The 14,114-nt window shown below is 41.5% G+C and overlaps 1 protein-coding gene across 3 annotated transcripts in view; it reads right to left on the bottom strand.

Moving 5' to 3' along the window:
- LOC140202958 (uncharacterized) overlaps positions 1-14,114 on the bottom strand; it is a 228,661-nt gene that overhangs the window by 60,167 nt on the left and 154,380 nt on the right. For all 3 annotated transcript variants that reach the window (XM_072268599.1, XM_072268600.1, XM_072268601.1), the window contains exons 43-47: positions 13,458-13,595; positions 9,777-9,939; positions 9,502-9,623; positions 6,690-6,830; positions 2,532-2,645 (exon numbers count right to left, since the gene is read on the bottom strand). In XM_072268599.1, coding sequence (XP_072124700.1) covers positions 2,532-2,645; positions 6,690-6,830; positions 9,502-9,623; positions 9,777-9,939; positions 13,458-13,595 — 678 coding nt within the window. The remainder of the gene's footprint in view (positions 1-2,531; positions 2,646-6,689; positions 6,831-9,501; positions 9,624-9,776; positions 9,940-13,457; positions 13,596-14,114) is intronic.

Below are 14,114 nucleotides of genomic sequence, written 5' to 3'. Positions count from 1 at the left end.
TAATCAGAAGGACTAGAAAGTGACTGGGAAACAGCCACACAAATACTGTCAACATCAGAGATCGCATTTACTGTAGAACAGACAAACTTCATAGACCATAACTTCTGCCTGAGTTCTGACACCAGGAGTACACAGGTTTAAACCTAGAAATGGTTAATTTAGCACACTGTAAGAAGCTCTTTAATAGATTCTTCATGGATAAGACTGAGAATTGGGAAGGTGATGGAGGGACAAGCTTGGAGTATTTTAAGCATTTGAGAAAGATATATGCTATTGTTTGTTCCCACCCCCCCCCCCGATGAGTAAATGCAGAAACAACTCTTGTTTCTATATCCACATATGAATTAGGTGATCCACATGACTGGAAATAATTCAGAAAACGTGAAGTTCGGGTGGTTGGTGATTGAGTTGAGCCGTTCTCTGATTTTGGCAATTTACTTACAAATGTTTCATTACCATATGGGCAGGCACAATCAGTGCATTGATGATGTCTCCTCATATGATACAAGACGCCTGCAAGTAAATTGCCAAGATCGGAAAACAACTGAACTCAGCCGGCTGACACAATCTATAGAAGTGTTGGCAATAATGGAGTTCTACTGCCTAGTACAGTCACTTCAGCCCATCATATCGAAGTCAATCATCAGACACCTGACCACCTTAATCCTATTTTCCACCATCCAGCGCCATCAACTCCTCATCCCCTCACAATTACTCTGCTATCCACCTACAGGCAAAGCAATTTATAGTAGCCAGCTAACCTGTCAAACAGCAGGTGCCTGGCTCATGAGAGGAAACTGGAGCACCCAGAGGAAACCCGCACAGTCACAAGGAGGACGTGCAAACTCCATATAGGCGGTATCCAGTTAGGATTGAACCTGTGAGGCACTAACGGCTCTGTTATCCATTTAACCCATGATTTGCGAAGAAAAGTAAGACATCCAAGCCATAGATTAAAGTTATTACTTTGATTATTTAACAAAACACATATTAGAAATAAAGGAATATTTCCCCACTTAGTAACAATGGATTGATAAGAAGAAATCAAACAAATGACAACACATAGTTTATCCACCCCATTAAGTAAAAGATGAATTAATAAAGTAAACCCAATTTAGAAAGCAACATTTTAAACATTAAATGATGTATTTATTACCTCTTAACCAATGCAATATATTTTTCATTATTCTTCCTGTTTGAACTATTTTGAAACATTTTGACAAGAGGTTTAATTCATTTGTTGAAAGTTGCTGTTGGCTACTTGGAGCCTTTTTATTCTGGTCACACACTTGGATACCTGGATTGAGTGATGTCCATTTGATTGCTCACTGGTTGTAAATGGAACGTGAAATTCCATTTGGAAAGGTAATTGTAACACACCTGTAAGGTCATCTGAAGAAATACCGGACCTGAATTATTTTTGTGCAATGACCCAGCAGAGACATTCTACTGTGCCTGAAGCCCAAGGCATGAGGTCTCACTTGAGACTCTTGTTTGGCAAGTTCACACCATTTCTGAGAATGGATACCACAGAGGGACTCAGTTTGAATACCGATTGGATGTGAAAGTTCACAGGACCAGAGGCTGTTGAGGGCTGGGGAAGGACAAAAAGGGGTTATCTTACTTGGGAGGGGTAGAAAGTGGCAATCACATCGATGGTAAATGAGTGGAGTGGGGAGGAGGGGAATGCTGATTGCCCTGGGGTTGGGGGAATGGTGATGGTGTTAAGAGGAGAGAACTATGATCACACCACGGAGAGGACAGCAGGGGAGGATTGTTGTAATCCTGGATAATTGTTGAGCATCAGTAGGTGTGACTTTGGGAATTACCAGTCAGCTCAGGTCTCTGGGGAAGGAGGGGTAGAATTTGATCACAGCACAAGCAACAGTTGGCTATTGATTGACAGTGAGGGATTTTAGGTGGGATTGTTGTAAAGAACTTGATAGGGATGGATTGCTTTCAAAAGTAGGCCAGGAATATAAATATATATATATATAGGTAGTATGAGTGAGAGAGCGTGTGTGTGTGTGTGCGCGCATGACACACAGGGTTGGGATGGATGGAGAGAGATGGCCTTCCATTTGGTGAGAGTTTTTTGGTAATGGTGGAGTTTCAGATTGGAGGCAAGAGGTTATAACTGTAAGTGGTGGATGGACTGCTGGTGTTGATGGGGTTTGTTATTGAAGGCAAGGTCCTAGAGCCGGAACCCTTGGGCAGGTCTCCTTAACCTATGATATAACAGGCTGAGCTGCACTGTGAATGCCAGCTCCTGCATGAATGGTGCAAGATTCCCAGGAACATTTGCTTGGCTGGGCTCCTCTGTGTATTAATACAATGAACACAGCTAAAAACGATCATGCTTCTAGCCTCATATTCCTGAATGTCAGTATCTACTGAGGATTAATCCTCACATGAACCATAGGAACATCACAAACACAAGGAACATCAATAACTTTATTTTGTAGTACAGCCTATTTTTCTAAGCTCATTCTGATTCAATCAAGTATTACAGGAGGACTGGTGAGAAATACCTGGCCTGAGGAAAAGTCCAGGCAGGTGTCCCACACTGTTAAATTGCTTTCCATTTTGTTTTCCAGTGTAAATTTCAGATCAATTGGTTGACCTCCATTCCAAGTGACATATGCCTAGAGATTAAACAAATATGAATTAATTGCTGCACATACATGAAGGTACAGTGAGGTTCAGCATTGTCAGTGGTTCTTGCCACTTTTCAGAGATAAATGGCAGTGATCTGGGCTTATTATTAGTCAGTTTGATTGAGGCCTGAGTGACAATGATTGACATTCTGAGACAATCCTGATCGTTATGGATGCAACCCGGCCTCATAAACTGGAAGGTCTGTCTCGTTATACTCAAAGCAGCTCAAGGATGGGCAAGGGTGATAAGAATACTGTATGAAACAGGGCAGGGCAATCAGCCCCTTGAGCCTGCTCTATCATTGAACAAGATCACAGATGCTCCAATCAAAGTTCATGGTAAATTTATCACCAGAGTACCTATATGTCACCATATGCAACCCTGAGATTCGTTTTCTTGTGGGCATACTCAATAAATCCACTAACCATAATAGAATCAATGAAGGACCGCACCCAACTGGGTGGACAAACAATTAATGTGCAAAAGACAACAAACTGTGCAAATACAAAGAAAATAAAGAATAATAATAATAATAAATATCAAGAACATGAGATGAAGAGTCCTTGAAAGTGAATTTATAAGTTGTGGGAACATCTCAATGATGGGGCAGGTAACGTTATCTCCTTTGGTTCAGGAGCCTGATGATTGATGGATAACTGTTACTGAACCTGGTGGTGTGAGTTCTGAAACTCCTGTACTTTCTTCCTGATGGCAGTAGCGAGAGAGCATGACCTGGGTGGCTGGGGTCCCTGATGATAGATGCTGCTTTCCTGCAATAATGCTCCTTGTGGATGTGTTCAACAGTGGGGAGGGATTTTTCCCTTGATGGACTGGGCCATATCCAATACTTTTGTAGGATTTTCCATTCAAGGGCATTGGTGTTTCCATACAAGGCTGTGATACAGCCAGTCAATATACTCTCCACTGCACATCTATAGAAGATCGCCAAAGTTTTAAATGTTATGTTAAATCTTCACAAACTTCTAAGGAGGTAAGACGCTGCCGTGCTTTCTTTGTAATTGCACTTACATGCAGGGCTCAGGACAGATCCTCTGAAGTGATACCACCGAGGAATTTAAAGTTGCTGACCCTCTCCACTTCTGATCCTCTGATGAAGACTGGCTCATGGACCTCCGGTTTCCTCCTCCTGAAGTCAACAATCAGCTCCATAGTCTTGCCGACATTGAGTAAAAGGTTGTTGATGTGGCACCACTCAGCCAGATTTTCAATCTCCCTACTAACTGCTGATTCGCCACCAACTTTGATTTGGCCAGCGACAGTGCTGTCATTAGAAAACTTAATTATGACTTCAGAACTGTTCTTAGCCTCACAGTCATAAGTGTAAAGAAAGTAGAGCAGGGGCCAAGTACGCAGCTATATGGTGCTTTGATGCTGATGGAGAATGTGGAGATGTTGTTGCCAATCTGAACTAACTGGGGCCTGCAAGTCCAACTGCACAAGGAGCTATTGAGGCCATGGTCTTGAAGCTTTTTGACTAGTTTTGAGGGGATGAATGTAATGAATGTTGAGCTGTAGTTGATAAAGAGCATCCTGATGTATGCATCCTTGCTGTTCTAGGATTAAATGGAGAGCCAATGAAATGGCATCTGCTGCGGACCTGATGCTCTGGTGGGCAAATTGGAGCAGATTCAAGTCACTTCTCAGGCAGGAGTTGATATGGTTCATCACCAACTTCTCAAACACTTCATCACAGTGGATGAAGGTACAACTCTATTACTTTCCCAATTCTTTCGAATTCCTTGTAATTCAAACATCTGCAAATATTTGCCTTGAATACAGTATATTCAATGAATCAGCCTCCACAGCTCTGTGGGACAGAATTCCAAAGAGTTGGAATACTCTGAGAGAATTACTCCTCCTATTCAATTAAGATCCTTTTGCAAATACAAAGACAGAAAACACCTTTGGAAAGGAAATAAAAACGATTAAATTTTCAGGTCCGAGACCCTTCATCATAATCAGAAAGAGGAAAACAAGTTAGCCCAAGTAACAACTTACTGGGAGGGGTGAGGGGATTTCTCAGATGGGGTGAAATAATAGACCATTGAAAGACTGTGTAATGTTGCTGATGTTGTATAGTCTGTGCAATGCAGTGCAGTCTCACAGTACAAAAAAAAATGGAGAAGAGGAGGATGTAGACAAAAATCGACAGTTCTCATACAAACAGAAGGAGAGAGTTCCCAAAATTTGGAGAATTTGATATCAAGTCTTGCAGGCCGCAAAGTGCCCAGATGGAAGATAAGGTCAGGATTAGATTCGGAATCAGGTTCAACATCACTGGCATGTGTCGTGAGATTTGTTGTTCTGCGGCAGCGGTATACATAATAAAAAAACTATAAATTACAACATGAGGTAGTGCAAAAGAGCAAATAAAGAATACAAGTGTGGTAGTGTACATATGTTCATTGTCCATTCAGAAATCTGATGGCAGCGGGGAAGAAGCTGTTCCTGAATCATTGAGTGTGTGTCTTTATCTGCTGTATCTCCTCCGTGATGGGAGCAATAAGAAGAGGGCACGTTCTGTGTTACAGGGATCCTTGGTGATGGATGCTGCATTTCTGAGGCATCATCTTTTGAAAATGTCCTCGATGCTGGGGAGGCTAATGTCCGTGATGGAGCTGGGTGAGTTTGCAACTTTCTACAGCTTTTACTGATCCTGTGCAGTGGCCCCTCCATACTAGACAGTAATGCAGCCAGTCTGAATGCTCTTCACCATACATCTGTAGAAATCTGCAAGAGTCGTTAGTGATGCACCAAGACTCCTCAAATTCCTAATGAAATATAGTCATGCTTTCTTTGTAATTGCATCACTACATTGGACCCAAGGTAGATCTTCAGAGATGAAACTGTTCACCCTTTCCACTGCTGTTCCCTAGATGAGGACTGGTGTGTGTTCCCTCGACTTCCCCTTCCTGAAGTCCACAACCAATTCCTCGTCCTTAGTGGAGAGAGGTGCAAGGTTGTTGTTGCGACACCATAAGGGTGTTGTTCTGTAACAGCGCAGGTTACCACAGATAGAGAGGTTAGAGTGGGAGTAGATGAGAACTAAGGTGGTTAGGAACTGTAAGCTCCTGTGGATTGAGTACTTCCCAAAGCAATAACCTCATCTGCTTTTGACTTTTCCAGAGCAGAGGAGATTGCACCATGAACACCGAATGCAGTGGATTGGAAGAAGTGCAAATGGATTGTTGCTTCATCTGGAAAGAATCCCTGTGACCCTGGATGGTGGGAAGAGAAGGGATGAAAGGATAGATATTGCTCCTCATGTGGTTGGGAAAGTGCCATACAATAGGCAGAGATGGAAGAGCAAATCAAGGGAGCAACCCTTTCCAAATTCCAAATGCTGAAAGGTGGGAGGATAGGAACATATGTCTGGTGGTGGAATCTTGTTGGAACTGGCTGAAACAGCCCTTTCTTAAAAATAATTACAAGATGAAAAAAATGCACAGAAAAAGTTAAAATCACAGGAGTGACCATATATGAGAAAATATCAACAAATGACAAATAATTACTGAAGCTTCAAATAGGTTAATAGTCTTCTGGTGACAAAAATAAATCAGTCACTAAGTGAAATATTTAATCTATAATTTAAAGTTGGGCGGATTGAGTTATTAAGATTTATGTTCGTCTTAAAATCATAAAAATTCCAATTTTTTTTTTACAATCCACAACACAACATAGCAGTGTTTTTTCTCCCAGGGAATGAATTATTATTTGCTTTTAACCTGTAAACCGTCAATAAAGTAAGATGAAGACCATTTAATTAAGTATGAGGAGTGTTTCCTGATGGTATGTTCTGGAAGTCACTGCCAGCTAGCAGCCTTTAGTTAAAGTATCAACTGGCCTTGTTGGCAGGAGGACAGAACTAGCTGGTGAGAGTCTTTGCTCAAACCAGAATTTATTCCAGAAACATGCAAGTATGCTTGAGGTACAAGAGGACGTTCTATTCAAGAACATATTACAAAATTAACATGCATAGCTCCCTTCCCACTCCAGTTCACTATTCCAACCTTCTGATTGTATTTCTGTGCTCTTCTTTCAGAAAGGCACTTTAGCTGGAATTTTTCCAAGGCAAACTTGAAGGGGTGTTGTAGGTTGGCTTTACTTTCCAGCCTATCATTATCCAAAGTTAGGGAGGCTTGAAGAATCACCTGTTCCAAGCAAAAGCATGTTTATATCACAGATTATTAGAAAGTACTATTTTGGCAACAAAGCATATTTTCATTTCTATCGCTATTAACCTTTACACTTTTGCCATATTACTCATGGACAGTTCCAATAATCACTCATATGGGATTAAATAAAGCAGCAGAATGGAGTTAATATTGTGGATGAGCTAAGAAGTGAATCTGACATTTCAATTTGACTTGGGTGAAGTTTTTCTAAAGTCATAGATAAATTAAAATAGTCTGAGATTAAAATAGGTTTTGACAGTTCCCTAAAGCATACTGACAGCACATTGCCTGATTTCTTTCTCTAGACACTGATGGAAAAAAAAAACAGATCTAAAGTTGCACTAGCTTTTTCGTGACAAGCAGCTTTGATTACCAAAACAACAGGAATTCTGCAGATGCTGGAAATTCAAGCAACACACATAAAAGTTGCTGGTGAATGCAGCAGGCCAGGCAGCATCTCTAGGAAGAGGTGCAGTCGACGTTTCAGGCCGAGACCCTTCGTCAGGACTAACTGAAGGAAGAGCTAGTAAGAGATCCAAAATGATAGGAGAAGACAGGAGGGGGAGGGATGGAGCCAAGAGCTGGACAGGTGAATGGCAAATGGGATATGAGAGGATCATGCGACACGAGGCCCAGGGAGAAGGAAAAGGGGGAGGGGGGGAAAAACCCGGAGGATGCGCAAGGGGTATAGTCAGAGGGACAGAGGAAGAAAAAGGAGAGAGAGAGAAAGAATGTGTGTATATAAATAAATAACTGATAGGGTACAAGGGGGAGGTGGGGCATTAGCGGAAGTTAGAGAAGTCAATGTTCATGCCATCAGGTTGGAGTTACCCAGTTGGAATATAAGGTGTTGTTCCTCCAACCTGAGTGTGGCTTCATCTGTACAGTAGAGGAGGCCGTGGATAGACATATCAGAATGGGAATGGGATGTGGAATTAAAATGTGTGGCCATTGGGAGATCCTGCTTTCTCTGGTGGACAGAGCGTAGGTGTTCAGCAAAACGATCTCCCAGTCTGCATCGGGTCTCGCCAATATATAGAAGGCCACATCGGGAGCACCGGACGCAGTATATCACCCCAGCCGACTCACAGGTGAAGTGTCGCCTCACCTGGAAGGACTGTCTGGGGCCCTGAATGGTGGTAAGGGAGGAAGTGTAAGGGCATGTGTAGCACTTGTTCCGCTTACAAGGATAAGTGCCAGGAGGGAGATCAGTGGGGAGGGATGGGGGGGGACGAATGGACAAGGGAGTCGTGTAGGGAGCGATCCCTGTGGAAAGCGGCGGGGTGGGGGGGAGGGAAGATGTGCTTAGTGGTGGGATCCCGTTGGAGGTGGCGGAAGTTACGTTGAATAATATGGTGGACCCAGAGGCTGGTGGGGTGGTAGGTGAGGACTAGAGGAACCCTATTCCTAGTGGGGAGACCGGAGGATGGAGTGAGTGCAGATGTGCATGAAATAGGGGAGATGCGTTTTAGAGCAGAGTTGATGGTGGAGGAAGGGAAGCTCCTTTCTTTACAAAAGGAGGACATCTCCCTCGTCCTGGAATGAAAAGCCTCATCCTGAGAGCAGATGCGGTGGAGACGGAGGAATTGAGAGAAGGGGATGGCGTTTTTGCAAGAGACAGGGTGAGAAGAGGAATAGTCCAGATAGCTGTGAGAGTCAGTAGGCTTATAGTAGACATCAGTGGATAAGCTGTCTCCAGAGACAGAGACAGAAAGATCTAGAAAGGGGAGGGAGGTTTCGGAAATGGACCAGGCAAACTTGAGGGCAGGGTGAAAGTTGGAGGCAAAGTTAATGAAGTCAACGAGCTCAGCATGCGTGCAGGAAGCAGCGCCAATGCAGTCGACGATGTAGTGAAGGAAAAGTGGGGGACAGATACCAGAATAGGTTTGTAACATAGATCGTTCTGGACCTTAGCCCTCCATGCCCATTCTATCCAAACTCCTCTTAAATGTTGAAATCAATTCCATGGCCTCCACTTCCACTGGCATCTCGTACTATACTCTCACCACCCTCTGTGTGAAGCTCCCCATCATGTTCCCCTTAAATATTTCACCTTCCACCTTTAACCCATGCCCTCTAGGTCTAGTCTCATCCATGCTCAGTGGAAACTGCCTGATTGTATTTACCCCTTACTTAGCTTGTATCTTTAACTTGAATGATGCTGCTGCCTTCAACAAACCTGTCCTTCTGCCTTGGATATCTTGTTTTCTAGCCCCATTATTCAGCCATCCCTATCGCAATTATTTTCTTCATAAATCAATGCCACACTGCTTCAGACAGTGGACTATGTAGAGCCCAGAGATGCAGCAGTACAATAAATACCAAAGTTGAAAGAGGAAGAAAGTGGGGTGTGAATAGAATATGGGGCAAGAGAAATGAAAGAGCAAAAGCACATAAAGAAAAAAATGTAGAGATAGAGACAAAATATTTTTTGTAGAAATCACTAGAATCTTCAAACTTCTTGGTAGATTCTGCTTAAAACTAAACTGAACTAGCAAAGCCCAATTCAAAAAAGGTCAAGTCTGGGCATACCAAACCTCTGAACAATCTGAACAGTCTGTGAGGATAAATAAAATTTATTCCACTGAAAATCTATCTCACAGCCCATTCTTTTCAATAATAAAGCATTCAGTTTTATCAAACTAACCTGATCCTTTTTGTCCCAGTTGATTACAATGTCATCCTGGTGACTGAAGAGAGAATGAGAGAGAGTGATCCAGGCCTGTGACTGCTGAGGTAATTGGATAGCAAATGGATGGATAAAGTTCACTGTAAAAGAATAATAAGCTCTATTGAATCTTTTTAGATTGCAAAATACAAATTACTCAAGTAATTAATGTATATTCGCCCAAGTTATCCAGGTTGGAAGATCATGAGTATAGTTTCTTGTTATTTTACTAACACTTTCAAATTAGGTTTTACCATGAATTTCATGGCGTCCAAATATCTTGGGGAAAGGTCCACTGTAGTTTCCTAAAAACCTCAGCTCTTTGTCTTCACAAATGGTAGTATGACTGAACCTGTAGATGCGACCATCCTTCTGGTACTCTGTGTTACACACCAGTCGCTTAGGAATTGTTTTCAACTGTAAATAGTAAAGAGTAAAAAACTGTAAATTACAAAGTGTAAAAGCTAAAAAGTTAAAAAAAACCTGCGGGTGCTGGAAACCAGAAATAAAAGTGAATGCTGGAAATATTCTGCAGGCCAGCCAGGATCAGACTTTTAGTTACAGATCAAAGTTAAAACTAATGAATGCTAGAAACACTCAGCTGGTCATGCAGCATTTATGGAGAAAGAAACAGAGTTAATGTCTCTGATGAAGCTTGGTCGATTTGAAATGCTGCTTGACTTGATGCTTATTTCCAGCATTGTCTACTTAAAACAAATATATCTATTATTTTTGAAAAGAAATTTGGGCAAAGTATTTTAAATAGTGATTTGATTTTCAAGAAAAATAGCAGAAAACTTTCTGTAAGGGGCAGTTGAGTGTTGGAGAACACAATCCCTCTGACAGTATTAAAGATTGTAAATGCACCCAGCAGACTGCATTCATTGCAAAGGATAGAAGTCACCAGGGACATGTCATCTAACCATTTTAAAGAATGTAAGAGACCAGAGCTTGCTTTTACAGATAGGAGAACTATTAGCATACAAGGCAGAACAGTCTGTTTTCAAGATATCACCCCATAATAAAAACGATGGCAAAGCTTAGTAAAATAGTGTATTCTTTTAACATCCCTCTCAAAGGCACTTAATTAATCAGTCCGAGTTAGGTAGCCAGCTGTGTAGTATACAGGACACTAAGAAAAATAGGTGTGGTTGATGGCCTGTTAACTTTGATTTTTTTTTTGGATAGTTCCTGATTCTAATCTGCACACTGGAGCAGAAGGGAAAGGCAGTAACTAAAACCAGCTGGGTTCCTTTCTGCACAGGCATGTCATGTCCCAATAATTTCACCAGGATCTGAACATAATTTTAAATTGGCAGGCCAAGTGGAAAATCACAATGTTCCTTCCAAATAAAGGTACAGGCAGATTAAGGTCTGAAGCAGCTGAAGAGTACTTTTCAGGAGGAGAACAAAACTTCGGCATCTTCTCTGTGGACTATTTGCTGAAGCAAGGCTCCAGAGGGAAAGCTCCATGCTTAATCATGTTACTTACTGGGCAGTCTCCCGTCCATATTTCGTGGATATCAATTGATGGGGTTTAAAATGAGATCCAGGCTGCATTGCTGGAGCAGCTGGGAGTCTCCAAGCTGCAATGATACGAAACTAAAGTAACCAGTCAGTATTAAAATCCCAGGCCAACAAAGAAAAGCCAGCTCCATGATCGTGCAATAAGAAGTATTGTAGGTGCTGAAATGAAGCAGTTGCAGGCACTGTGCATGGAGGCCCAGTAAAAACACAGATGTTCAAGATGTGGATATATGCTGGAGAACATTGCCCAGATGGTCAACATCAGCTTAAAGACGAAACAAATGACAGCATCAGAGACTCAAGAAGCGCTGGAATCTGGAGTAGAGTAAAGTGCTGGAGGAACTCAGTGAGTCAGACAATATCTGCATAGCAAAATGGACAATTGATGTTTTGGGTTGAGATCTTCATCTGACTACATCAGTACCAGAACTAGCCTGAATGTTATCATGTTGTACTATCTTACATTTTCTTTCTACAGCAAAGAAACAAGTTTTCAGCCTTCAAATCCTTACCAAATATCAAGCAACTACTTACATTAATCTAATTTTACTCTTCACATATTTCCAACAACTTTCCTCATATTCTAAAACTCACCCACACAAGGGGAAATTTACAGTGGACAATTAAGCTATCAACCTACACACCATTGGGATATGGGAAGAGGCCAGAGGACTCAAAGGGAACCTTTATGGTCAGCATACAGACACCACTCAGGCAGCCCTGGAGGTCAGGATTGAAGCTGGGTCGCTGTTCTGTCAGCTGAACCACTGTGACACAGTACCAGGGGTCACTGATAAGTTCGTGGCCTAAGGTAGGAGGAGTCCATTTTAGAAAACCTAGCACATCTATTTTTCAACATAGTCCCCTCCTACGTTTACACACTTAGTCCAGTGGTCGTGGAGCATACGGATCTTGGTATTGTGCATCAGTTAATAACGCATCAGGGGTAATTGATAAGTTTGTGGCCTAAGGTAGAAGGAGATCAGTTATTACCTTCAAACTTTCTACATGATCACTCAAAGAGCTGACCTGCATGTGCATGTAACGAGAGCTGTATAACTCATCTCCTTCTACCTTACACACCAATCACCCCTCGTATATTGGAACATTCAAGCAGTGTCAGAACCACCATGGAGAGGCAGACACAAAAAGATATTCTCTGCTTTTCAAGCACCAACCTCAAAATTGGAGAATGGCAAATGTAATCCCACTGCTCTAGAAGGGAGAGAGAAAGCTATGGTCTTGTTAGCTTAACATCAAACAGGGAAAATACTTGAAACTATTACATAGGATGTGATAATGGAATTAAACAAAGTTAACATGGATTTCTGGAAAGGATTCGTCAACTTTGTCTCTTATTCACTGCATATATTCAAGAAATCCCACTTGCACGTTATATGCCTTTTGACACTGTAGTAAGTAATGGATACACACCTTCTCCGGCTCAGATGCTATGGGCAGAAAAGAGAGCTTTTGTGGAGGGAAGAGGGATGATCTGTATGAGTGGACTCTGGGCAAGTCGAAGCAAAAGGATGGCTTCGATGCCAGCTTCGGTCTAGGAGGAGTCACATGGGATCAGTTGATGCTCAGCACGGAGGGAAAAGCTGACGAACATGCATGCATGTCGGTTTGTTTGAATCACCATCACACCTGAGTGAGGTGTCCAGGAACAGACGAGATACAGTCTTATATGTGGCCTTCCGCAAGGTCAGCAACCAATCTTGTCCCGTAAAGAGGAGTTTGTGATTTCTTGAGGAGTGGTTATGGTGCAGCCTGTCCTTGTGGACATCCCAGCTGCTATGGTAGCAACAGTAGCAGTGGAAGCTCGAGTGTGGGAGGGCTGGGCTACGTATGATGAACATACAAGTTTCTTCTGGGGTAAAGAACTATACACAAGGACTGATCTCAGTGCTGCATATTCTGCATGGCTCCCACAAGTGTATCTGTTTTTGTAATGCAGTCAATCACGGTACTGCAAATATATGGAGGCCTGCATCACATTAAAGCCACGGAAACTGCACAACTTCTATCTGGTCAAATTTTAATTAGAATTAGGCAGGGCCATGAGAGAAGTTTAGGTGCTAACATACATTGATATAGAAGTTGGTTTTATACACTTTTGCAAAACTGGCTTTAGCAATTCAACAGTTTGCTTTCTCACCCAGTCAACCTTTATGAAAATAAAAGCTGCTCCTATTTTATACTGGCAAACTAATTAAATCTATTTCCCATCTTCACTAAATTGAATGGCTAATATGTAATCTGAAGGGATTAATGCAGTTTAGTGCAGCTAACTAAAAAGTTACTTACAGGTATAAACTCATAAAAGAGACAAAAAATCAACCAAGTGCAATATTGAATGTTTAGACATATTTGAATAAGATGTTAAGCCAAATATTGGAACACACCTGTGGAAATGTGTGAGTCATCTCCAAAGCTTCACCATAACCAGAATCACCGATGGTTAGGATGGTGAAAGCATTCAATCTGCTCTTATCCACTAATATATTCAGAGATCCTTTTATCATATTTGAAGAATAATTAACCTAGAAAGAAAAGATCAACTTAAGCATTTTAAAAATGATATTTAAATAAATTATTCCTACTTCATTTGCAAAACTTTAATTGCACAAATAAAGCTGTATTTGAGCTCATTCAATAGAAATAAAGTACAAGTTGCAGAATGTAATTAGGGAGTTCTTGCTGACTACTTGAAGACAGAATACAACTAGAAATTCTTGGCAACGTAAAGAAAATATCATAATATATTCATATTTCCCTTAATCTGCTGTCAGCAATCTCTTCTTGGACATGATGATGGTAGTTTTCTTGGTCAGATATCCTCTTCCTTTGGGAATCCATTTGCACTGGAAGGATTTATGTTGCGTGCTTACATTTCAATGAAATGGATTAAATCCTATTCTCAATATCATGAAACACTGTTAGCAAAAGTCAGAAAGATGAGAGTGAAGCCATGCCAAAAATGAAAAGACATGAACCTTGAAATTTAATTGTTGCTATTTCAGTGTTGTATGTGCAAAAGTATCTAGGAACTAGAGAGGAAT

The sequence above is a fragment of the Mobula birostris genome, chromosome 9 (assembly GCF_030028105.1).
Source record: "Mobula birostris isolate sMobBir1 chromosome 9, sMobBir1.hap1, whole genome shotgun sequence".
Taxonomy (NCBI): domain Eukaryota; kingdom Metazoa; phylum Chordata; class Chondrichthyes; order Myliobatiformes; family Myliobatidae; genus Mobula; species Mobula birostris.
The sequence above is the reverse complement of the archived record's forward strand: the minus strand, read 5'-3'. Positions and strand labels throughout refer to the sequence as shown.